The following is a 24,373-nucleotide window of genomic DNA, read 5'->3' on the forward strand; positions in this document are numbered from 1 at the left end:
GGGAGAGCGAGGGGGGCCCTGAGAGAGGGGGAGGAGGGAGGGGAGGAGAGAGAGAAAGATTTTGAGAGTGTATACTTTTTACTATACATTATAATTAACAGTAGTATCAGTCTCTAGAGGCTCTCCCACTCTCTTTCTCCCACTCTCTCTCTTTCCCACTATCCCTCACTCTCCCTCTCTCTCTTCCTGACTCTTTCTCCCACTCTCTCTCTTTCCCACTATCCCTCACTCTCCCTCTCTCTCTTCCTGACTCTTACTCCCCCTCTCTCTCTTTCCCACTATCCCTCACTCCCCCTCTCTCCTTCCCCCTTTTGTTGTCCTCTCTCTCTCCCTCTCTCACTCACACACTCAAAACCTGTGTGTGTTTATAACTTTGAGAGTGCGTAACATTTCAATTAACTTTTCCATTCCATCCTCAGGCTCTGCTTCCCACTGGTGGTTGGCATATATACTGCATCCCATAATCCTTCAGTGCACTGCCAAGGCCAAGTAAAACTATTCCATTCTGAATGTGTGAATATATGTGTGTGTGTAAAGGGTGATTTATACTTCTGCGTTTTTACGCACACGGGGAACGCCCTCTCCGTCAAGAAACGCCCTCTCCGTGTCCTCTCCGAGCCTCTCGCAGAGCTCTGCGTGTACCTCCTGATTTTCCTGACTATCCGTCTGTCCGTCCGTCATTTTACGGATACCCCTTGGCTGTGATTGGTCCGTATTAAGAACCGCTTGCGTCAGGGGCGGGGGTGAGGTCGCCGTGACCAACAATAGAACAGAATCCTTTGACAGCCTTTGTAAGTCTTTACAATTCATATTTCAGCTAAACAGTACATGTAAATCAGTATATGAATTAAAATGTGACGAGAAATGGGCAGGGTAGTTGCTAAGAATGTGCTTATTTTATTGATGAAGCGGCTAATTTGTAAAATTGCTCCGACTTTTCGATAACCTAGCGAGCGTTGCAGTGCAGCGCCATCTACTGTTCTAGCGGTGAATTGCTTTCAGCACGCAGCGCCGTCGGAGTAGTATAAATTCAACCAATCTGTCCGACTCCGTCAGACTCTGTGCGTGCGTCTGTCCGTTAACGGAGACGCAGAAGTATAAATCGGCCTTTAGCATGCACAGTTCCACAGTGTTTCTTTCAGGAGGACAGGGTGAGGTAGGGTGAGGGGGGGGGGTGACAGGGTGAATGGGGGGAGTATGTGACTATGTCAGATGTGAACGTACCGACAGAAGAATTTTGCAGGGGATTTTATCAAAAGAAATTGGGCCACTACCCACATGGTTAGCTTTGTTGCTCATTCCACGAATGCACGATCCTTACAAGTTGTACCTCGTTATAAAGGTGACTAATCAGGCTTTCCAACTATATAAAATACAATACCAATTGGTATTATTAAAGTGGAGGAATAATCGACCAAAATAATGTTTCCGAACTTTTTTTGAGGAGTTTAGTTTGAATGAGACTTTCTTTCATTGTGTGGTAATATAGGTGTTCTAAATGCTAAGAATCATCTTTTGTGTTTGCGTGCATCTGTCTGTCTGTGCGCATATGTGTATCTGTGTATGTATGTCTCCCTCACTGTGTGTGTGTGTGTTTGTGTGTGTGTGTTACAGTCACAGCTCTCTCTGAATGAATCACCCCCCCACTCCCCCTCTTGCTATCTGGGGAACCCTTCCTGCTTGTCCTGCTGTGTGAGGTCATGGTGAGGTCATGGTGTTGCACATGGTGTGACCCTGCAGCATCTGTTCTCCCAGCTGATCTCTGTTCAGAGACCTCCCCTAGGTGCCCTTGCTTCCTTCCATCCATGGTGTCTGTGAGTGTACCCTTGCGGAAATGCTTTTAATTGCAAGGCATAAAAATCCCCACTGAAGTTTTAGTGCTTCAGTAGAGAAGTCTAGATGGGCTGAAGGAACCACACACAGAGGGGGAAGAAAGAGGGGGAGAGAGAAAGAGGGGGAGAGAGAGAGAGAGGGGGGAGTGAGAGAGAGAAGGGGGAGGGAGAGAGAGAGAGAGAAGGGGGAGGGAGAAAGAGAGGGGGGAGAGAGAGATAGGGGAGAGAGAGAGAGAGAGGGGGAGTGAGAGAGAGAAGGGGGAGGGAGGGAGAGAGAGAGAGAGAAGGGGAGGGAGAAAGAGAGGGGGGAGAGAGATAGAGGGGAGAGAGAGAGAGAGAGGGGAGTGAGAGAGGGGGGAGAGAGACAGAGAGAGAAACAGGGCGAGATTCTGAGAGAGAGAGAGAGAGAGAGAGAGAGAGGGGGGGGGGCGAGGGAGAGAGGACGAGAGAGAGAGGGTGAGAGACTGAGACAGAGAGAGAGAGAGAGAGAGAGAGAGAGAGAGGGGGGGGGGGCGAGGGAGAGAGGACGAGAGAGAGAGAGAGAGAGAGAGAGAGAGAGAGAGAGAGAGAGAGAGAGAGAGAGAGAGGACGAGAGAGAGAGAGAGAGAGAGAGAGAGAGAGAGAGAGAGAGAGAGGACGAGAGAGAGAGAGAGAGAGAGAGAGAGAGAGAGAGAGAGGGAGAGGAAGAGGGAGAGGGGGAGAGAGAGAGAGAGAGAGGAATAATGAGAAAGAGTGAGAAAAAAAGGGTGTGGTAGAGAGTTGTGTGTTGAGTGGAAGTAAGAGTCTGTCCTCATCTGCCCCTGTGGGTCAATCCTGCCTGCCCTCTCCCCCTCCCTCCTCTCCCCCTCTCCCCCTCTCCCCCTCTCCCCCTCTTCTCCTCTCCCCCTCTCCCCCTCTCCCCCTCTTCTCCTCTCCCCCTCTCCCCCTCTTCTCCTCTCCCCCTCTCCCCCTCTCCCCCTCCCCCCTCTCCTCCTCTCCCCCTCCCCCCTCTACCCCTCTTCTCCTCTCCCCCTCTCCCCCTCTCCCCCTCTCCCCCTCCCCCCTCTCCTCCTCTCCCCTCCCCCCTCTCCCCCTCTTCTCCTCTCCCCCTCTCCCCCTCCCCCCTCTCCTCCTCTCCCCCTCCCCCCTCTACCCCCAGCACCAGCTAGCAACAGCCTGGCGGCACAGTGACCCCCCCCCCCAGAGTCTAGGGGTGGGAAACCTCCCCCCCCCTGTGGTGGGGTCCCTCTTCTCCCCTCTTGCCATTATCTCAGCCACACAGAGATTAACCCCTCCCCTCCTCTCAGGACTCTGAATAGAGACCTCGCCCCTTCATTCATTCTGTCTCTACTTAATGAGCTTGTTTAGAGCTGCTGAACACATGGACCTGAACAGTCCCAGATCCTCAGACTGACGCTGTCCCTCCAGCAGCACCCTGTGAGGATGTTTTACTGCCTGATAATCGCGTGGCACGTGCTCGTGGAGCTGTTAACTGGTGTATCAACATAACCAGGAAAAACCACAACAGAAAGTAATGACATCCAAAATACGCCTGATAAACTGTAGAACTAAAACTGAAATACTATAGCATGTATTTTATACAATGGTGTTCTGTGTTCGTAGTAGCTTATTGCAGTTTCCAAAACCTGTCAAATCACATCCACACACAGTGGGTGAGGGTGAGGGTGAGGGTGAGGGTGAGGGTGAGGGTTAGGGTGAGGGTTAGGGTGAGGGTTAGGGGTTAGGGTTAGGGTTAGGGTTAGGGTGAGGGTTAGGGGGTTAGGGTTAGGGTTAGGGTTAGGGGGTTAGGGTTAGGGTCTGAGGGTTAGGGTTAGGGTTAGGGTGAGGGTGAGGGTGAGGGGGTTAGGGTTAGGGTCTGAGGGTTAGGGTTAGGGTTAGGGTGAGGGTTAGGGGTTAGGGTTAGGGTGAGGGTTAGGGGTTAGGGTTAGGGTTAGGGTGAGGGTTAGGGGGTTAGGGTTAGGGTCTGAGGGTTAGGGTTAGGGTGAGGGTGAGGGTGAGGGTGAGGGTTAGGGGGTTAGGGTGAGGGTGAGGGTGAGGGTGAGGGTGAGGGTGAGGGTTAGGGGGTTAGGGTGAGGGTGAGGGTGAGGGTGAGGGTGAGGGTGAGGGGTTAGGGTGAGGGTGAGGGTGAGGGTGAGGGTGAGGGTTAGGGTTAGGGGGTTAGGGGGTTAGGGGGTGAGGGTTAGGGTGAGGGTTAGGGTTAGGGGTGAGGGTGAGGGTGAGGGTGAGGGTTAGGGTTAGGGTTAGGGGGTTAGGGTGAGGGTGAGGGTGAGGGTGAGGGTTAGGGTTAGGGGGTTAGGGTGAGGGTTAGGGTTAGGGTTAGGGTTAGGGTTAGGGTTAGGGTTAGGGTTAGCGGGTGATCAGGTTAGGGTGAGGGTGAGGGTGAGGGTGAGGGTGAGGGTTAGGGTTAGGGTTAGGGTTAGGGTTAGCGGGTGATCAGAGAAAGTTCCTGCCTTCTCTGTCTCCTGACTCTGTCTCCGTACTGGGTCAGTCTCAGTGAGGGTCTGGTGCTAGGGGAGTCAGGTGGCTGAGCGGGTAGGAAATCAGGCTAGTAATGAGACTGTGTGGAGACTGTGTGGAGACTGTGTGGAGGCAGTGTGGAGGCAGTGTGGAGACTGTGTGGAGACTGTGTGGAGACTGTGTGGAGGCAGTGTGGAGACTGTGTGGAGGCAGTGTGGAGACTGTGTGGAGGCAGTGTGGAGACTGTGTGGAGGCAGTGTGGAGGCAGTGTGGAGACTGTGTGGAGACTGTGTGGAGACTGTGTGGAGACTGTGTGGAGACAGTGTGGAGACTGTGTGGAGGCAGTGTGGAGGCAGTGTGGAGGCAGTGTGGAGGCAGTGTGGAGGCAGAGTGGAGACTGTGTGGAGACTGTGTGGAGACTGTGTGGAGACTGTGTGGAGACTGTGTGGAGGCAGTGTGGAGGCAGTGTGGAGGCAGAGTGGAGACTGTGTGGAGGCAGTGTGGAGACTGTGTGGAGACTGTGTGGAGACTGTGTGGAGGCAGTGTGGAGGCAGTGTGGAGGCAGAGTGGAGACTGTGTGGAGGCAGTGTGGAGGCAGTGTGGAGACTGTGTGGAGGCAGTGTGGAGACTGTGTGGAGGCAGTGTGGAGACTGTGTGGAGACAGTGTGGAGACAGTGTGGAGGCAGAGTGGAGACTGTGTGGAGGCAGTGTGGAGGCAGTGTGGAGGCAGTGTGGAGGCAGTGTGGAGGCAGAGTGGAGACTGTGTGGAGGCAGTGTGGAGGCAGTATGGAGACTGTGTGGAGGCAGTGTGGAGACTGTGTGGAGGCAGTGTGGAGACTGTGTGGAGACAGTGTGGAGACAGTGTGGAGACTGTGTGGAGGCAGTGTGGAGGCAGTGTGGAGGCAGTGTGGAGGCAGAGTGGAGACTGTGTGGAGGCAGTGTGGAGGCAGTGTGGAGACTGTGTGGAGGCAGTGTGGAGACTGTGTGGAGGCAGTGTGGAGACTGTGTGGAGACAGTGTGGAGACAGTGTGGAGGCAGAGTGGAGACTGTGTGGAGGCAGTGTGGAGGCAGTGTGGAGGCAGTGTGGAGGCAGAGTGGAGACTGTGTGGAGGCAGTGTGGAGGCAGTGTGGAGACTGTGTGGAGGCAGTGTGGAGACTGTGTGGAGGCAGTGTGGAGACTGTGTGGAGACAGTGTGGAGACAGTGTGGAGACTGTGTGGAGGCAGTGTGGAGACTGTGTGGAGGCAGTGTGGAGGCAGTGTGGAGGCAGAGTGGAGACTGTGTGGAGGCAGTGTGGAGACTGTGTGGAGACTGTGTGGAGACTGTGTGGAGACTGTGTGGAGGCAGTGTGGAGGCAGTGTGGAGGCAGAGTGGAGACTGTGTGGAGGCAGTGTGGAGGCAGTGTGGAGACTGTGTGGAGACTGTGTGGAGACTGTGTGGAGGCAGTGTGGAGACTGTGTGGAGGCAGTGTGGAGGCAGTGTGGAGGCAGTGTGGAGGCAGAGTGGAGACTGTGTGGAGGCAGTGTGGAGACTGTGTGGAGACTGTGTGGAGGCAGTGTGGAGGCAGTATGGAGACTGTGTGGAGACTGTGTGGAGACTGTGTGGAGGCAGTGTGGAGACTGTGTGGAGACAGTGTGGAGGCAGTGTGGAGGCAGTGTGGAGGCAGTGTGGAGACTGTGTGGAGGCAGTGTGGAGGCAGTGTGGAGACTGTGTGGAGGCAGTGTGGAGGCAGTGTGGAGACTGTGTGGAGGCAGTGTGGAGACTGTGTGGAGACTGTGTGGAGGCAGTGTGGAGGCAGTGTGGAGGCAGTGTGGAGACTGTGTGGAGACTGTGTGGAGGCAGTGTGGAGGCAGTGTGGAGACTGTGTGGAGGCAGTGTGGAGACTGTGTGGAGACAGTGTGGAGACTGTGTGGAGGCAGTGTGGAGACTGTGTGGAGGCAGTGTGGAGGCAGTGTGGAGGCAGTGTGGAGGCAGTGTGGAGGCAGAGTGGAGACTGTGTGGAGGCAGTGTGGAGACTGTGTGGAGACTGTGTGGAGACTGTGTGGAGGCAGTGTGGAGGCAGTGTGGAGGCAGAGTGGAGACTGTGTGGAGGCAGTGTGGAGGCAGTGTGGAGACTGTGTGGAGACTGTGTGGAGACTGTGTGGAGGCAGTGTGGAGACTGTGTGGAGGCAGTGTGGAGGCAGTGTGGAGGCAGTGTGGAGGCAGAGTGGAGACTGTGTGGAGGCAGTGTGGAGACTGTGTGGAGACTGTGTGGAGGCAGTGTGGAGGCAGTGTGGAGACTGTGTGGAGACTGTGTGGAGGCAGTGTGGAGGCAGTGTGGAGGCAGTGTGGAGACTGTGTGGAGGCAGTGTGGAGACTGTGTGGAGACTGTGTGGAGGCAGTGTGGAGACTGTGTGGAGACTGTGTGGAGACTGTGTGGAGGCAGTGTGGAGGCAGTGTGGAGACTGTGTGGAGGCAGTGTGGAGACTGTGTGGAGACTGTGTGGAGGCAGTGTGGAGGCAGTGTGGAGGCAGTGTGGAGACTGTGTGGAGACTGTGTGGAGGCAGTGTGGAGGCAGTGTGGAGGCAGTGTGGAGACTGTGTGGAGGCAGTGTGGAGACTGTGTGGAGACAGTGTGGAGACTGTGTGGAGACTGTGTGGAGACTGTGTGGAGGCAGTGTGGAGGCAGTGTGGAGGCAGTGTGGAGGCAGAGAGAGAGAGAGATGCTGGGAGCAGAACAACTTCACCATGAAACTGGTTACACACACTCTCGCTCACACACACACACTCTCGCTCACACACACACACTCTCGCTCACACACACACACTCTCGCTCACACACACACACTCTTACAAGCACACACATTCCAGCTGTGGTAATGTTAATGTAGTTGAAGGTTGTTTGTCTTTTTACAATATCTGAGTATCTGAGGATGTCTGAGCTGTGTGGTGGAGAGACAGCCTCACTCTCAACACCTCTCATTCAGATGTTATTAACAGTGATGTGCACAGGGGGGATTTGAACCTGTGACCTCTAGATCTGCAGTTAGATGCTATAACCACAGACAGAAAGACAGTTTAATTTCTCTCTCTCCTCCCTCCTCTCTCTTCCCTCCTCCCTCCTCCTCTCTTCTAATCTGTGGTGCTTATCTTTTCCCTTGGGAGCAAAGAGGAAGGTGCAGCACAGTTTATTGGTCTGGTCTGCAGATGAAGGATAAGATGCTGTTTAATTACAAACCACTGCCTGACAGAGCCAGCAGGCTACAGGGACAGGTGTGTGTGCGTGCACGTTTTTGTGTGTATATGTTGCTGCGCACATTTCAGATATTAAAATTACTTCTTTTTTATGAACTGTACCACAATATCCACAATCCATTCTATCCTGATAAAGTATATAGATTATTGGTTGTGATGTCCCTTTTAGAACATTCAGGCCTAGTTTCATGAACCCCGGTGCTTGATTTATATCATAACACTCACAGCAGGCAGACTCTCAGAGGGAAGAAATAGATCCAGGCTGGAATCACATTCAGACTTATTGTCCCTTAGAGAGACAAGGGGAGAGACAACAAGTGTGTGTGTAATAAGTAAAAGCTAATTAGAGTAGTAGTGTTTATGTTTCTGTGACAGCTGTCTGTGTTGTTTAAAGAGGAGAAATAGAGGGAAAGGGGGGGGAAGCAGCAGGTGGAGGAGGAGGAGGGAGAGGAGGAGGAGGGAGATCAAATCAAATCAAGCTTTATTTATATTGCGCATTTCATACCAGAAGGCAACACAATGCGTCTGGCTTGTGTGTGTGTGGCTGACCACAGGTCATTCATCTGCCTCGTACAAGACTGAACCACCAGGGGTCACTCAGAGAGAGGCTGATACACACACAGCTGGGCCCTCCACTCACTTCAGAGAGCTGTGTTTAGACCACAGAGAGAGGGATGGAGAAAGAGAGAGAGAGACAAGTTTGAGTAGTGTCAGTCTCAAACCATCCAGGAGGGGAGGGGAGGGGAGGGGAAAGTGGAGGGGAGGGGAAGGTGGAGGAGAGGAGAGGAAGGTGGAGGAGAGGAGAGGAAGGTGGAGGAGAGGAGAGGAAGGTGGAGGAGAGGAGAGGAAGGTGGATTTCTTGGCAAGACACTACAGCCCTGCCCTGAAATGCAGGTTTTGACAGCAAGTTGGCCCTAATGTGTTCATTTGGCAGATTTGATCTGATTTTGTATCTGACTTGATTTAATATGTCATATGTGAGAGCTTGTGTGTTTGTGTGTGTGAGCAGAACCCCCCCATCCATCATCCCATCTGCTGTCTGGTGTGGGTTTGATGGGGCCAGGTCATGACACACGTCAACCCCTTACCCTCTCCCCCCCTCCTCTCCTCTCAACCCTCTCCCCCCCTCCTCTCCTCTCAACCCTCTCCCCCCCTCCTCTCCTCTCAACCCTCTCCCCCCCTCCTCTCCTCTCAACCCTCTCCCCCCCTCCTCTCCTCTCAACCCTCTCCTCCCTTAGGGGTGACGGAGGGAATTGGGGGAGTGAAAGATCATGATCTGTCTTGTGGTAGGTGAGTCATAAAGCGAGAGAGAGAGACAGAGAGAGATAGAAGGGGGAAGAAAAGTTGAAAGGAGTAATTATCAGTCAATAGCCAGCTGGAGTAGCAGAACTTAAATAAATATGAGAGAGAGAGACAGGGAAGAGGAAGAGAGATAAGGAGGAACAAGGGAACAGAACTCTTGAGGAAGAACAGAGGAAATACATACGTCGTGAGGGAGGCAGTGCAGGTCTGAGGTGTTGCTCTGTTTAGGCCTGCTGAACAGGTAACAGGTCTGTGTTCAGCTGCTGAGTGCAACTGGGCAGGAAAAGCTCCGGTCTGTCTGTGGGGGAAACAAGCTTATGAGAAGTCTCCCCTCCCGGTCTTGGTGAAGGGGAGGTTGTAGCGTACTCTGTTTAGCAGGGTTGTGTCTCTCTCAGACAAACAGAACATGAAAGAGTTCCCGAAAACCTGCTCCTTGTTTGAGGGGGTCTTTTCAGATACACTCATGATGACTACACAACAAAACACACACACAAACACACACACAAACACACACACAAACACACACACACACACACCTGTTCAGCTTGACTCTCTAATCAGACTTTGAGTTCTCATGACTTCTCCAAAGGTGTACCTTGACATCAAAGCTTTCTACCTCACACAGTCTTTCAAACACACACACACAACATCTCTGCTCTCTGTTACACGCGCACACTATCCCTCCTTCTCAGAAAGTCCCTGCTGTATGTGTGTGTGTGTATGTGTTACAGTGTGTGTGTGACAGAGTGTGTGTGTGTACGTAGATAACGCTGTGTTCTCAGTAGCATTACTGATTCCTGTAACACCTCTCTCACCTCAGTACATTCTTAAATTAAGTGTTTTAACCTCAGTGAACATAACATACAGTATCTTTATCTATATATAGGCTTATGTCAACGATATTTTACAGGTAAATTAGAAAACATGGGTAACATTTAAATCAGCGCTTTATCATAGCAATGTTCTTTGTTTATATATTTATTTATTTACGTCAGTCAGTTTAATTTACAATCCGTAAAAGTGCTTTTAACGTCACAATTTACGGAAAATTAAAATGTGACGGAAACTTCGAGAAAGCAGGACAGCGGGAGAAGAGAAAGGAGTGGGGGCATTCAGGCGACCAATTAGAAACGAAGCTATTCAGATTATTCAGATGCTTAATTCCCCCCTCCCCTCCCCTGCCCTCCACCCCCCTTCCCGTCCCGCGTGCAGCTGAGGGTCTTTTCTGTCCTCGAGCTGTGATGTCAGCGCGCCTCATTGAAAGCGCTCACTCTGAGTTTCTCCGTTGAATGCTCGCGCTGAGCACAATGACCCAAATTTGAATACCACGCGGATATATGCCAGCCCCTCACCCCGACAAAAGAAAAGGGGGTACTTAACTCCTTTTAAACCATGTTGTTATTTTATTGGAGTCGTAAATGTGTTTGATTCATTTATGTATTTTGCGGAGTGTTGTGGAGTTTTGAACACTCGCACGAGCGTGGCAGCGCTCCTAGCTGCTTAAAGTGACCGTTTCGGTTTTGTTTGTCCCCGACAGATATACACGGACTGGGCCAACCACTACCTCGCCAAGTCAGGCCACCGGCGTCTCATCAAGGACCTGCAGACAGACGTGACTGATGGCGTACTGCTGGCTGAAGTGATACAAGTTGTCGGTAAGTAACCGGTTGCTCATTTACGCTGCATTTTCAGAAATGTACATTTTTAAGTTATACATGTTAAAAGACCGCAGTATAAATCCAGGTGATCATAGCCTATATGAAATCGTATCATTGTGTTCGGCATGTATACGTATCAAAGTATGGATCAAACAACCCTTTCTTGTGGCACTGCATTTATTTGAACAATGACGCGTTCAGAGAGAAGTTATTCGCGTGCACGGGAGACTTCCGTTAGTAAATGTCATTCGGTCGTCCGGGTTACTATGAGCCTGTCATTGTCCCTCTTCAAGACCTGCCCTGTCATCTGGGGCTGCCCCTCCAGCTGATCACTGACTCATCACACACAAGCACACACACACACACACACACACACACACACACACACACACATCTACAGGGATGTTGTGCATCTGAAGGCATCTGTCCAGCTGTGTGACAGGACCCGTTATAGAGATATCTGACAGTTTCTTTAGTGCTCTGACAACCAAATTTATAGTAGCTTTCAAGTTGCACACTGTCTGAGCAAGAATACACACTAGAGTTGTTTTGGCAGCATGTTTTAATTTTAGTTTTAGTCTAGTCTTTGTGTCAAGCTGTCATTTTAGTTTTTATTAGTTTTAGTCACGTTCATACTCTTTTTAGTCTAGTCAAGTTTCAGTCGACTAAAAGTCTGAGCATTTTAGTCTTATTTTAGTCAGACTTATCCATGACTATTTTTGTCACATTTAGATGACATTTAGTCTAGTTTAAGTCAATGAAAATTTTATTTTAGTCTCTTTTTAATCAAAAAAGTAGTTGAAGTAGTAGTCTCGGGAGGCATGCTAATGCCAAAACCATGTATTGGTCTAGAATAAGGTATTCAAAGTCATGTTGTTGATGCCAAATTCAGCTACTGTATTATATAGCTACAGTACAAATCTAACTACAGCAAGGAATGCTTAGTACACATGCAGTCTGTCAGGTAGGAACTAAGAACCCACTTTACACTCTCTCATACAAACAAATACACACACACACACACACACACACACACACACACAGTACATACACTAGTCACACATGCTAAGCCACTTTACACTCTCTCACAAACAAACACACACACGCTAGTCACACATGTTTGTTTCAGACTCCCAGTGGTTTTCAGCTCCAGTGGCTAACGTTTAAAGCTAACGTTTAAAGCTAACGTTTAAAGCTAACGTTTAAAGCTAACGTCTAAAGCTAACGTCTAAAGCTAACGTTTAAAGCTAACGTTTAAAGCTAACGTTTAAAGCTAACGTTTAAAGCTAACGTTTAAAGCTAACGTTTAAAGCTAACGTTTAAAGCTAACGTCTAAAGCTAACGTTTAAAGCTAACGTTTAAAGCTAATGTTTAAAGCTAACGTTTAAAGCTAACGTCTAAAGCTAACGTCTAAAGCTAACGTCTAAAGCTAACGTTTAAAGCTAACGTCTAAAGCTAACGTCTAAAGCTAACGTTTAAAGCTAACGTCTAAAGCTAACCTTAAAATGAGACACATAAACCACAGCCTCATGAGTTGGCAAAAAATAATAACGCGACTAAACAAGACGAAATAACCTTATAAAATTTCATCTTGTTTCTATTTTGTAAATCACATTTCGTCTAGTTTTAATTCGTCAACAATGCTGCATTATATATTTAATTATAGTCATCGTCACATGACCAGCATTTACGTTGCGCCTAGTCTCGTTTTCGTCACGTGATAAAGGTTTGTTGACGACGATATTTAGTCATAATTTTCATTGACGAAAGCAACACTAATACACACACATACACGGTCACAGTGCCCCCCCACACACACACACACACAGACGGGGTCACAGTGCCCCCCCCCCACACACACACACACACACACACAGCTGACCACAGTGTCATGTAACATCATAGGAAGCACACCCCTGCCAGAATCTCACCACCCATCCACCTGTTTATCTCTCCACTCCCTCCAGACACCCCACACAGACCACCCCAGACATACCCCTTTCCCTGCTAGACGCATGGTGTTTCCCCACCTGGCAGCATGGTGTTTCTCACCTGGCAGCATGGTGTTTCTCACCTGGCAGCATGGTGTTTCTCACCTGGCAGCATGGTGTTTCCCCACCTGGCAGCATGGTGTTTCTCACCTGGCAGCATGGTGTTTCTCACCTGGCAGCATGGTGTTTCTCCCCTGGCAGCATGGTGTTTCTCTACCTGGCAGCATGGTGTTTCCCCACCTGGCAGCATGGTGTTTCTCACTTGGCAGCATGGTGTTTCTCACCTGGCAGCATGGTGTTTCTCCACCTGGCAGCATGGTGTTTCTCACCTGGCAGCATGGTGTTTCCCCACCAGGCAGCATGGTGTTTCTCACCAGGCAGCATGGTGTTTCTCACCTGGCAGCATGGTGTTTCCCCACCTGGCAGCATAGTGTTTCCCCACCTGGCAGCATAGTGTTTCCCCACCTGGCAGAATAGTGTTTCCCCACAGTGGAGATGTCAGGGAAGGAGGGAGGGGGGAGGGGCCCAGTGGGCCCTGTCACGCAGGAGGAACAGTTGTCAGAAGAGAGATGATGCTCTCAGCTGCAGGGGGGCGGGGCCTGAGGGTGGGGGGAACCCCCTGGGAACCCACGCTCACATGTACACACACATAGTCAGGGACACACACACACAGTCAGGGGGACACACACACAGTCAGGGACACACACACAGTCAGGGGGACACACACACAGTCAGGGGGACACACACAGTCAGGGACACACACACAGTCAGGGACACACACACAGTCAGGGGGACACACACAGTCAGGGACACACACACAGTCAGGGGGACACACACACAGTCAGGGACACACACACAGTCAGGGGGACACACACACAGTCAGGGACACACACACAGTCAGGGACACACACACAGTCAGGGGGACACACACACAGTCAGGGGGACACACACACAGTCAGGGGGACACACACAGTCAGGGGGACACACACAGTCAGGGGGACACACACAGTCAGGGGGACACACACAGTCAGGGACACACACACAGTCAGGGGGACACACACACAGTCAGGGGGACACACACACAGTCAGGGACACACACACAGTCAGGGGGACACACACACAGTCAGGGGGACACACACAGTCAGGGACACACACACAGTCAGGGGGACACACACACAGTCAGGGGGACACACACACAGTCAGGGGGACACACACAGTCAGGGACACACACACAGTCAGGGGGACACACACACAGTCAGGGACACACACACAGTCAGGGACACACACACAGTCAGGGACACACACACACAGTCAGGGACACACACACAGTCAGGGGGACACACACACAGTCAGGGGGACACACACAGTCAGGGACACACACAGTCAGGGGGACACACACACAGTCAGGGACACACACACAGTCAGGGACACACACACAGTCAGGGACACACACACAGTCAGGGGGACACACACAGTCAGGGACACACACACAGTCAGGGACACACACACAGTCAGGGGGACACACACACAGTCAGGGACACACACACAGTCAGGGGGACACACACACAGTCAGGGGGACACACACACAGTCAGGGACACACACTACGGAAGACTGGAGAGAAAACCAAGAATATCACTAACCAGACCTTCTGTATCCCTCCTTTTCTCTTTCCCTCCTTCCCTCCCTCCCTTTCCCCTCTATCTCGCTCTATCTCTCTCTCCCTCTGTCTTTGCTCTCTCTCTCTGCTTCTCCCTCTCTCTCCAGCTAATGAGAAGATCGAGGACATCCATGGCTGTCCAAAGAGTCGTTCTCAGATGGTGAGTGATCTTAGCCTGGCTCTGCCCTCCAACATACTTCCGCTCAATTTGGATTTTGCTTCTGTACTAGGTCTGGGAGCTTGACTTTGAAGTCGGTTTTCAGAAACACATTTTTTGTAGGTCCAATCAGCGAACAGAGGGAGTGGCTGAGAACGATGACGTAAATGTTGTGCACTAGTTTTGTTGGTGGCCATGATGTTGTGGCCCTCCTCCCCACGGGGTTCGGGAAAAGTTTGATTTTCCAGCTACGGCAGCTAGCTCTGTTACAGTAGTGGTGAAGGAGTTGGCTAAGGCGAACGCTTGCGATTGGTTATGGCAAATCAGAGTGGCTCTGGGCAGATCCAATAGTTTTAAACTTCAACAGAGGACCCGCCGCCAAGGAAGTTAACGTTTGTCTATGGGGTGATCCCAGACCCTCTGTACAAATGAAATGTACGAGGGTCTGGTTAGGACCTGGCTTGAGTGATCTCCCCTCAGCTTCCTTTGACAGCAGGACTCTAGAGGAGCATATTTACATGTATTTATTTAGCAGACAGTTTTATCCAAAGCAACTTCTAAGAGAGTGCTTTACAAACTGCATTGGTCAATGATCATAAACAACAATAAGTTAAATCAGTTACAACTAACCAACAAGAACAACAAGTCCGTCAATAAGAGTCATTGTTTTCCTGGAGGAAACTTACATCAGGTCCAGCAAATCATTCTTAAGTACTGTTGTACTCCCGGAACAAGTGCGTTTTGAGCCTTTTCTTGAAGGTGGGGTGACAGTCAGTGTCTCTGATGGAGGTGGGGAGGTGATTCCACCATTGGGGGGCCAGACAGGAGAAGAGCTTGTGTTGGGACCAGGTGCTCTTGAGCGGTGGGACCACCAGGCGGTTGTCTGAAGAAGACCGTAGGTAACGGGTGGGGGTGTAAGGCTGCAAGAGAGACTTGATGTAGTCGGGTGCAGTCCTGTTCACTGCTCGGAAGGTCAGTACCAGGGTCTTGAATCTGGTACGGGCCGTGATGGGTAGCCAGTGGAGAGAGATGAGGAGCGGGGTAACATGGGAGCGTGCCGCTGCGTTCTGAATCCTCTGGAGAGGGCGGGTTGGCATGCTGGGAGACCGGCGAGCAGCAAGTTGCAGTAGTCCAACTTGGAGAGGACAAGTGCTTGGACTAGCAGCTGGGTGGAATGCTCAGACAGGTATATATCTCCTGATCTTCCGGATGATGTAAAGGGTGAATCTACACGACCAGGAGACTGAATCTACACGACCAGGAGACTGCAGCAATGTGGGCTGTGAACATAGCACAGTACAGCATAGCAAAGTACAGCATAGCATAGCACAATACAGCATAGCATAGCACAGTACAGCATAGGACAGCACAGCATAGGACAGTACAGCATAGCATAGCACAGTACAGTTCAGCATAATACAGCATAGCACAGTACAGCATAGTACAGCATAGCACAGTACAGCATAGCACAGTACAGCATAGCACAGTACAGCATAGCACAGGACAGCATAGCACAGTACAGCATAGCACAGTACAGTTAAGCATAATACAGCATAGCACAGTACAGCATAGCACAGTACAGCATAGCACAGTACAGCATAGCACAGTACAGTTAAGCATAATACAACATAGCACAGTACAGCATAATACAGCATAGCACAGTACAGCATAGTACAGTACAACATAGCACAGTACAGCATAATACAGCATAGCACAGTACAGCATAGTACAGTACAACATAGCACAGTACAGCATAGCACAGTACAGTTAAGCATAATACAGCATAGCACAGTACAGCATAATACAGCATAGCACAGTACAGTTCAGCATGGTACAGTACAGCATAGTACCCTACAGCAGTACAGTACAGCACAGTACAACATAGCACAGTACAACATAATACAGTACAGCACAGTACAGCACAGTACAGGCTGATGACAGACTGAGAGGGACAGGGAGGGAGATACAGAGAGAGAGAGAGTAAGTGATAGAGGGAGGGAATGAGAGAAGGAGAGAGGGAGAGTGTTGAAGTGGAGCTGGTTTGGTTGTGGCAGAGGACCTGATTGAGAGCAGTTCCACATCAACACCAGCCTGACAGGTAAGAGGCTATGTTTAGCTACACTGAAACATCGCAGAAAACTGATTTTTATTGATGCTTTTTTTGTTGTTAGTGTTGATTTTCTGCTTTATAAATGCTTCCAAAGCTTAGAGGCCTTCCTTGTGATTATCTTTCTTGTTTGCGTGGAATACTACAGTAACTGATAGTTGTTTAATATCAAACAGTTGGAGAGGCTGGATGATGAGTGTGTGTGATGTGTGTGAGAGAGAGTGTTTGTGTGCAGTAAAGAACATTTCCCTCCCCAGCTATGTTTGTCCTCAATACCTCAAATCCTAGACTGGTTACTGCCCGGCAGAGATGGGAAGTAACGAAATACAAATGCTTTGCTACTGTACTTCACTTTATTTTTCTGACAACTTTTAACTTTATTTTGTGGCATGATCAATATTATTTATTGTCACTGCATGCCTTTTTTCATTTCAAAAGGTTGAAAAAGTATGTATAAAAAAGTTTTGAAAAAATATATATAAAAAAAGTTTTACTAAATGCTGCAAAAATATTTTAAAGTAAAAGAAAAAATATTTACAAAAATAAGTTTTGAAAGGTAGAAAAAGTATTTGTGAAAAATATTTCACCTTGAGAAAAGGGTTAATAAAAAGTTTCAAAAGGTTAGATATAAAATATATATTAAAAAAAACGTTTGGGAAACGTTTTTGCAAACAAAAGAATTTTCAAAAGGTTGAAAAAAATATATTTAAAAAAAGTTTTGGAAATGTTTTTGCAAACAAAAGTTTTACTTAAAAGTAAAAACAAATTTTTTGTTAAAAGTTACCAGCGAGACACTAAAACGGGTAGTAGTAATGGCTGCTTTTGACTTATTATGTCGGAGCCCACACTTTATTTTAACTTGAGTGAAAAAGTGTAGTCAGTACTTGTACCAAAGTCTTTTTCAACATGAGTATGGTAGGTACTTGAAAGATGTGTGTACTTTTGCCATCTTGGCTGCCTAGTGTGTTGGCTGCCCGGTGAGTTGGCTCTCCGGTGTGTTTGGCTGCTATCGTAATGAACCCAAGCCTTTGTTTACTCAGCTCACTTAACTTCCTGATCATAGACTGAAGACTGGAACAAGAGAAAATGATAGTTATAGTTATTGGTATTGAAATCGTGGAATATAAACATCCTAACGATACCAAAACAACCCTGATTGTTTTACTGTTCTATATTCTGTTCTATATTCTGTTCTATATTCTGTTCTATATTCTGTTCTATATTCTGTTCTATATTCTGTTCTATATTCTTCCATACAACACTTTACATCAAGTTAGTTAATGTAACTTTCATGTAAAGTGTTGCTAGGTAGCTACATGGTAGTTAATGTAACTTTCATGTAAAGTGTTGCTAGGTAGCTAGCTACATGGTAGTTAATGAAACCTTCATGTAAAGTGTTGCTAGGTAGCTACATGGTAGTTAATGTAACCTTCATGTAAAGTGTTGCTAGGTAGCTACATGGTAGTTAATGTTGTAGTTGTGCTGCTCCTGGGCTGTGGGAGCCTGGTGTCCAGGTGGCTCAGGTTTCTGCTCAGGGCTCCTGGCTCCAGCAGGTGGTGTTTAGCCTGGGGCGGTGAGGCAGGGAACGGTGGGGCGGTGGGGCAGTGGGGCGGTGGGGCGGTGGGGCGGTGGGGCGGTGGGGCGGTGGGGCGGTGGGGCGGTGGGGCGGTGGGGCGGTGAGGCGGTGGGGCGGTGGGGCGGTGGGGCGGTGGGGCGGTGGGGCGGTGGTATTTTTACCCCTCCAGGCCCAGTGAGGGAGCACAGCTCAGGGGCAGAGCTGGTATGTGTGTTAGGGTTTCACACAAGCTGGGGGTTATTTTTGCCTCCTTTGGGGGTATGTCTGAGGGGTAGGTCTACGGATGGGTAAGATGTGAGGGGTAGGTCTAGGGGGGGTTAAAAGAGGCTGGAGGTTTTTCAACTGGAAAGGGTGCTGGGTACTGGAAGGGGCTGTTTAAAGGGTGCTGGGTACTGGAAGGGGCTGTTTAAAGGGTGCTGGGTACTGGAAGGGGCTGTTTAAAGCGTGTGTGCGCAGCGTTCCTGTCTGTGCTTAGTCTGGTGACCTCTGGTGACCTCGGGGGCAGCATGTGCCAGGCAGCAGCAGCTGCTCTGAGTCAGAGGTCAAGGGGACAGAGGGACCCCACCGCTGTTGCAGCTCACTGGACCCAACCATCCAATCACAGCACTGGACCCAACCATCCAATCACAGCACTGGACCCAACCATCCAATTACAGGCTGGCAGGGACAAGAAGGGCTTCCTGGTTGGGCTGATGAAGACTCCATGGAATACATCAGCTTCTGGTTGAAGCTCTTGTGTTGAGAAGGACGGCTGCTTTTGTGGTTATCTGTTGTTGCAGTTGTTTGCTTATCTGAAAAAGTCTGTTGGAAAACTTTGATCGCCGTCATTCAGTGACTCATTCTTATTTGATTGTTCTGGTAATCAGTAATCACATGGGCAACCAATGAAGTATCTTCCTTAAAGACAAAATGACCTTTCAACCTAGCTTATCAGCCAATCAGCACGTTTTGTGAATCACTCCCAGTTTTGCCGGGTCAGTCTGGTTACCATGGTACTTGTGTCCTAGCAACAGAGTTAGCCTAGAAAGCTTGGAGCTCCGGGTAGGTTGTTAGTAAGCTGCTGTCTGACTGGCTGTGCTATGTCATTACACAACTGAAATCAGGGCTTATTGAGGGTTCTAGGTTGGGTTAGGGGCAGTTCTATTGGTGTATGTGAAGCACTCTGACATTGCTTGTAAAAAGGGCTATACAAATAGATTTTATATGATTTAATGAATCAACCATTACCAGCATGTTTTAAAGTTTAATACCATGAAGAATTGTTGTACACCTTACATGCCAAAGGAATATTTTTAACTTGACAAAACAGCTGTTTGATACTCGTAAATGTATTCATATATATACGTATGTAAGTTGATATTATTTCCCGGGTTAGTGACCTTTGTAGCTTGTCTGCATGCAGGGAACCTCCTAGCGGTGATGTCATCACACAGGTGTCCTGGGTGATTATTAATTTCTCTCTCTTTCCCTCCAGATTGAGAACATCGACGCCTGCCTCAGGTTCCTAGCAGCAAAAGGAGTCAACATACAGGGCTTATCAGCAGAAGGTACACCTCTCTCTACCTCTCTACCTCTGTCTACCTCTCGCTCCCTCTCTCTCTACCTCTCTCTCCCTCTCTACCTCTCTCTCTACCTCTGTCTCTACCTCCCTCTCTCTCTCTCTGGCTCTCTCTCTCCATAGATTGCCACTGACTGGATTAATTCATCAACTTAGTTTCTCGTCTTAATATTCTCTCCTCTTCCTGGTTCCCTTCCTCCTCTCTACCTCTCCCTCTCTCCCTTTCTCCCTCTCTCCCTCTCTCCCTCTCTCCCTCTCTCCCTCTCTCCCTCTCTCCCTCCCTCCCTCCCTCCCTCCCTCCCTCCCTCCCTCCCTCCCTCCCTCCCTCCCTCCCTCCCTCCCTCCCGCTCGCTCGCTCGCTCTCTCTCTCTCTCTCTCTCTCTCTCTCTCTCTCTCTCTCTACCTATACCTCTATTCATCTATTGCCTTCTCTGTACCTCTCTCTCCTAAAACAGAGATCAGGAATGGGAATCTGAAGGCCATTTTGGGGCTTTTCTTTAGCCTGTCTCGCTACAAGCAGCAGCAGGCCCAACTCCAGCCCCAGGACCAGGCCCAGGCTTGCCACACCCCCCTGACCCAGCAAACCAGCGCCCCTGCCCAACTCACCCACCCGCATGGGCCCCCCACCCCTGCAGCACACGGCCACAAGACAGCAGCACAAGCAGACATGCAGTCCAGGTAAGCTGAGTGATGCATGCTGGCAGGTGAAGTCCATCTGGAAAGAAGAATGGGTAGAACGTAGATCCATATAAGATGTTTTCACACTCATTCCATCTCACTGGTATTGGTTCCTTTCTTCTGTAGATGTAAACTGTCTTTCTCTCTTCCACATCTCTCCGTTTCTCCTCTCCTCCAGGAACAGCTCTCAGAGGAAATTGCTCAAGTTTTCCCTGGGTCAGAAACACTCTAGGTCAGCTCTCTCTCTCTTTCTTCCTCTTCTTTGTGGTCATGCATCGTTTCCTTCTTCCAGCTCGTTCCTCTTCCTCACCTCCTCCCCCCTCTTCCTCTTTCTCTTGGGTAAGGTACCTGGTGTACCACCAGTGACTGAGGCCAACCCCCTCTCCACCTGGGCCTCCCTCCACCCTGGCCCCCTGGCCCCCACACTCATGCACAGGGCAGGGCCAGACCTGTATGGGGGAGGGGCCAAGGGGGACCCTCTATGTCTGGCATCATGCCTCATTTAGAATGCATGCTCAATGGTCTGGGAGAGACCTTTAGATAACCTCTGTGTGTGTGTGTGCGTGCACGTGTGTGTGTACTCTGAACATTTATAATGAACTATGAGGCAATGGCTCCTTTAATGTTTTTTTGTTGTTGTTTTTTTTAAGAGTGTGATGAAGTAAACAATAGCTTCACTAGTATTACCACCAAGGTTGTCTTGGTCAAATTTTTTGTGCTTTTTGAAACATGAACATAAGACTTTGGACTCTATCAATTTACATGTTGTTTGTTTTGGTTTTGAATACAGCATTAGATTTTTGTTTGTTCGTTGTTGAAGTGAAACCCAGGATGTTGTTTTGCATCAAGCCCATCCCAGATGGCGTTGCTTCTTCTCCTGTGTGCCTCACGTCTTAAACAGCACAATACTGCCACCTTCTGTCCAGCATGTGCAACTACAGGTTGATATCCATTATTGCAAAAATAACTAATAGCAGAAAGGCCCTACAGAGGGCAGGGAAGAGTCAAACCTGTGACTTGTCGTGCTGCAAGCACATGCTCAGCCACTAAACTATACCCTTTAAAGTTCCCCTCACCTCTGAAACTTGTCTTTTTTTTCACAGATTAATCAGAATCAGAGCTTAGAATTCCAAGTTTTACAAAGAAGCAAAGAAAAATAACAAGCTTATTAGATCATCCAACACCCTCACCTGAACTCTCACTCATCATCCAACACCCTCACCTGAACTCTCACTCATCATCCAACACCCTCACCTGAACTCTCACTCACTCATCATCCAACACCCTCACCTGAACTCTCACTCACTCATCATCCAACACCCTCACCTGAACTCTCACTCATCATCCAACACCCTCACCTGAACTCTCACTCACTCATCATCCAACAGGCGTTAACCTCTACACGGCTGCTGTTCCTGACCCTAACCCTTCTCCCCCCACTTCTCTCTCTCCTACCTAAGCACCTCTCTCTTTTCTCTTCTCTCTTCTCTCTATCTCTTCTCTCTCTCTCTCTCTCTCTCTCTCTCTCTCTCTCTCTCTCTCTCTCTCTCTCTCTCTCTCTCTCTCTCTCTCTCTCTCTCTCTCTCTCTCTCTTTCTCTCTCCCTTCTCTTTCTCTCTCTCTCTCTCTCTCTCTCTCTCTCTCTCTCTCTCTCTCTCTCTCTCTCTCTCTCTCTTCTCAGCTGTTGGCCTGTGTACTATGTGCATGTTTTTGCCTCCTAAATGAGCCGTTCTCGCTCCGACAGGTCTGCTGACCCGCCCCGACAGGTCAGCTGACCCGCTCCGACAGGTCAGCTGACCCGCCCTGACAGGTCAGCTGACCCGCTCCATAGCGGACCGGTGTGACCAAACATCAGTTGATCTGTTCTCTACCACTCAGACACCACTACATTTTCCAACATTCTCCCTCTTCTGTCTCGCTCTCCACCCACTTCTCTCTCCCCCCTCTCTCCTTTCTGACCCCCCCCTCCAGACTTCCTACCTCCAGGGTGTTTGCTGCTGGCAGTGACATCACACCTCGCAGTGACATCACACCTCGCAGTGACATCACACCTCGCAGCGGCTCAGTCAGCGCCCCCGGCAACCGGCGTAGTCAAGGCGACAAAAGCAAGCCTGGCCTGCAACCCAGCAGAGGTACCACACACATACACTCACATACACACACACACACAGCCCTGGCACAGACCCCGAGTGTGTGTGTGACTGAGTGAGTGTGTGGAGTTGGGCTGGACACGTCTCTCTTGTTAGACGACATGACGGCTCTGAAGGGACTGTGATGTGTGTTTGTGTGTGTCAGAGATGGGAAGTAACTAAGTATTTGTACTTTGTTACTCTACTTAAGTAGATTTTTCGGGTATCAGTACTTTACTTTCACTCCATACATTTTGTGTCTGTACTTTCTACTTCCTACATTTAGATTAGATTCGATTCAACTTTATTGTCATTACACAAGTACAGGTATTGTCATTTTCAAGTCCAGGCTCTTTACTTAACTTTTAACCAGTATTTGTTGGCATGATTGATATTATTTCTTGTCATTGCGTGCCTTTTTTCATTTCCGGGTATCACGCACAACAAACCTAAGTTAGTGTACGGGAGTACCATGGAGTAAGGCTTACATGGTGAAGAAAGTGGATTCAGATTCCAGCCCCACACTCTCCCCTCTCCTTCCCCAACATCCCCCGCTCCTCCCCCCTATCCCCCCCCTACAGTGTGACAGCAGGGCTGCAGTGTGACAGCAGGGCTACAGTGTGACAACTGACCCTTACCCAGCAGGGCTGCAGTGTGATAGCAGGGCTGCAGTGTGACAGCAGGGCTGCAGTGTGACAGCAGGGCTGCAGTGTGATAGCAGAGCTGCAGTGTGATAGCAGGGCTGCAGTGTGATAGCAGGGCTGCAGTGTGATAGCAGGGCTGCAGTGTGATAGCAGGGCTACAGTGTGACAGCAGGGCTGCAGTGTGATAGCAGGGCTGCAGTGTGATAGCAGGGCTGCAGTGTGATAGCAGGGCTACAGTGTGACAGCAGGGCTGCAGTGTGATAGCAGGGCTACAGTGTGACAGCAGGGCTACAGTGTGACAGCAGGGCTGCAGTGTGATAGCAGGGCTGCAGTGTGACAGCAGGGCTGCAGTGTGTTTTAGTGTGTTTGTGTGTTAGAGCGTGTGTGTGTATATTAGAGAGAGAAAGAGAGTGTGTATATGTGTTGAAGAGTGTGTGTGTATTAGACAGAGAGAGTGTGTGTGTGTGTGTGTGTGTGTGTGTGTGTGTGTACTCCACAGGCTGTCTGAATGTCCTGTAGCAGGTCTGTTTGAGCCTATTCATGTGGAGGAACTTTAAAAAGTTTTACTCTGAACAAAGACAGGCTGAGACAGGCTGCCCCATTCACTTACCAGCATACAACTACTGAGGAGTGTGTGTCTCTGTCTGTCTATCTGTGTGTGTGTGTGTGTGTGTGTGTGTGTTTTAGCTGAAGCGTGGATGTGATGAGTCGGCAGTTTAAACAGACTCTGGTGCTGGGTGGAGTTTCAGGACTCTTTTATTGAGGAGTGTTACAAAATATAGTTTGTATCTCTTACTTTTTATACTCCTTTATACTTTTTAACATTGTATACTTTATAACCTTAACTATACTTTATACCCCTTTATTCTTGATACTTTCTAACATGTTATACTTTATATAACCCTAACCCTTTATACCCCTGAGGTAAAGCTGTGTGTTTCCTGTCCTGATCAGTGTGTGTGTGTGTGTGTGTCTGTGTGTTCCTGTGTGTGTGTCTATATGCTGCTGTGTGTGTGTCTGTGTGTTCCTGTGTGTGTGTCTATATGCTGCTGTGTGTGTGTCTATATGCTGCTGTGTGTGTAGTCAGGGCACAGCCGGGTCACCAGTATATGCAGCAAGACTGAGAGCTGCAGATTAGCATCTTGTGACCGGAGAGCTAAACAGAGATGTTTGTGTGTGGTCCTCAGGTTAGAGATGTTTGTGTGTGGTCAGTCCTCAGGTTAGAGATATTTACGTGTGGTCAGTCCTCAGGTTACAGATGTTTACGTGTGGTCAGTCCTCAGGTTACAGATGTTTACGTGTGGTCAGTCCTCAGGTTAGGGTTAGATGTGTGTGGTCGTCAGGTCCTCACGGTCTCTGGTCCATAGACATGCGGTCACCACTGTCTTTCATCCG

The 24,373-nt window shown here is 49.4% G+C and overlaps 1 protein-coding gene across 1 annotated transcript in view; it reads left to right on the forward strand.

Moving 5' to 3' along the window:
• nav2a (neuron navigator 2a) overlaps nt 1–24,373 on the forward strand; it is a 127,047-nt gene that overhangs the window by 52,856 nt on the left and 49,818 nt on the right. Inside the window, 6 exon segments of the mRNA XM_084682803.1 lie at nt 10,361–10,478; nt 14,238–14,290; nt 19,445–19,517; nt 19,984–20,206; nt 20,385–20,438; nt 22,177–22,337. Of these exon segments, the coding sequence (XP_084538929.1) occupies nt 10,361–10,478; nt 14,238–14,290; nt 19,445–19,517; nt 19,984–20,206; nt 20,385–20,438; nt 22,177–22,337 (682 nt within the window).

The sequence above is a fragment of the Hypomesus nipponensis genome, chromosome 19 (assembly GCF_054491055.1).
Source record: "Hypomesus nipponensis isolate SF chromosome 19, ASM5449105v1, whole genome shotgun sequence".
NCBI classification, from domain to species: domain Eukaryota; kingdom Metazoa; phylum Chordata; class Actinopteri; order Osmeriformes; family Osmeridae; genus Hypomesus; species Hypomesus nipponensis.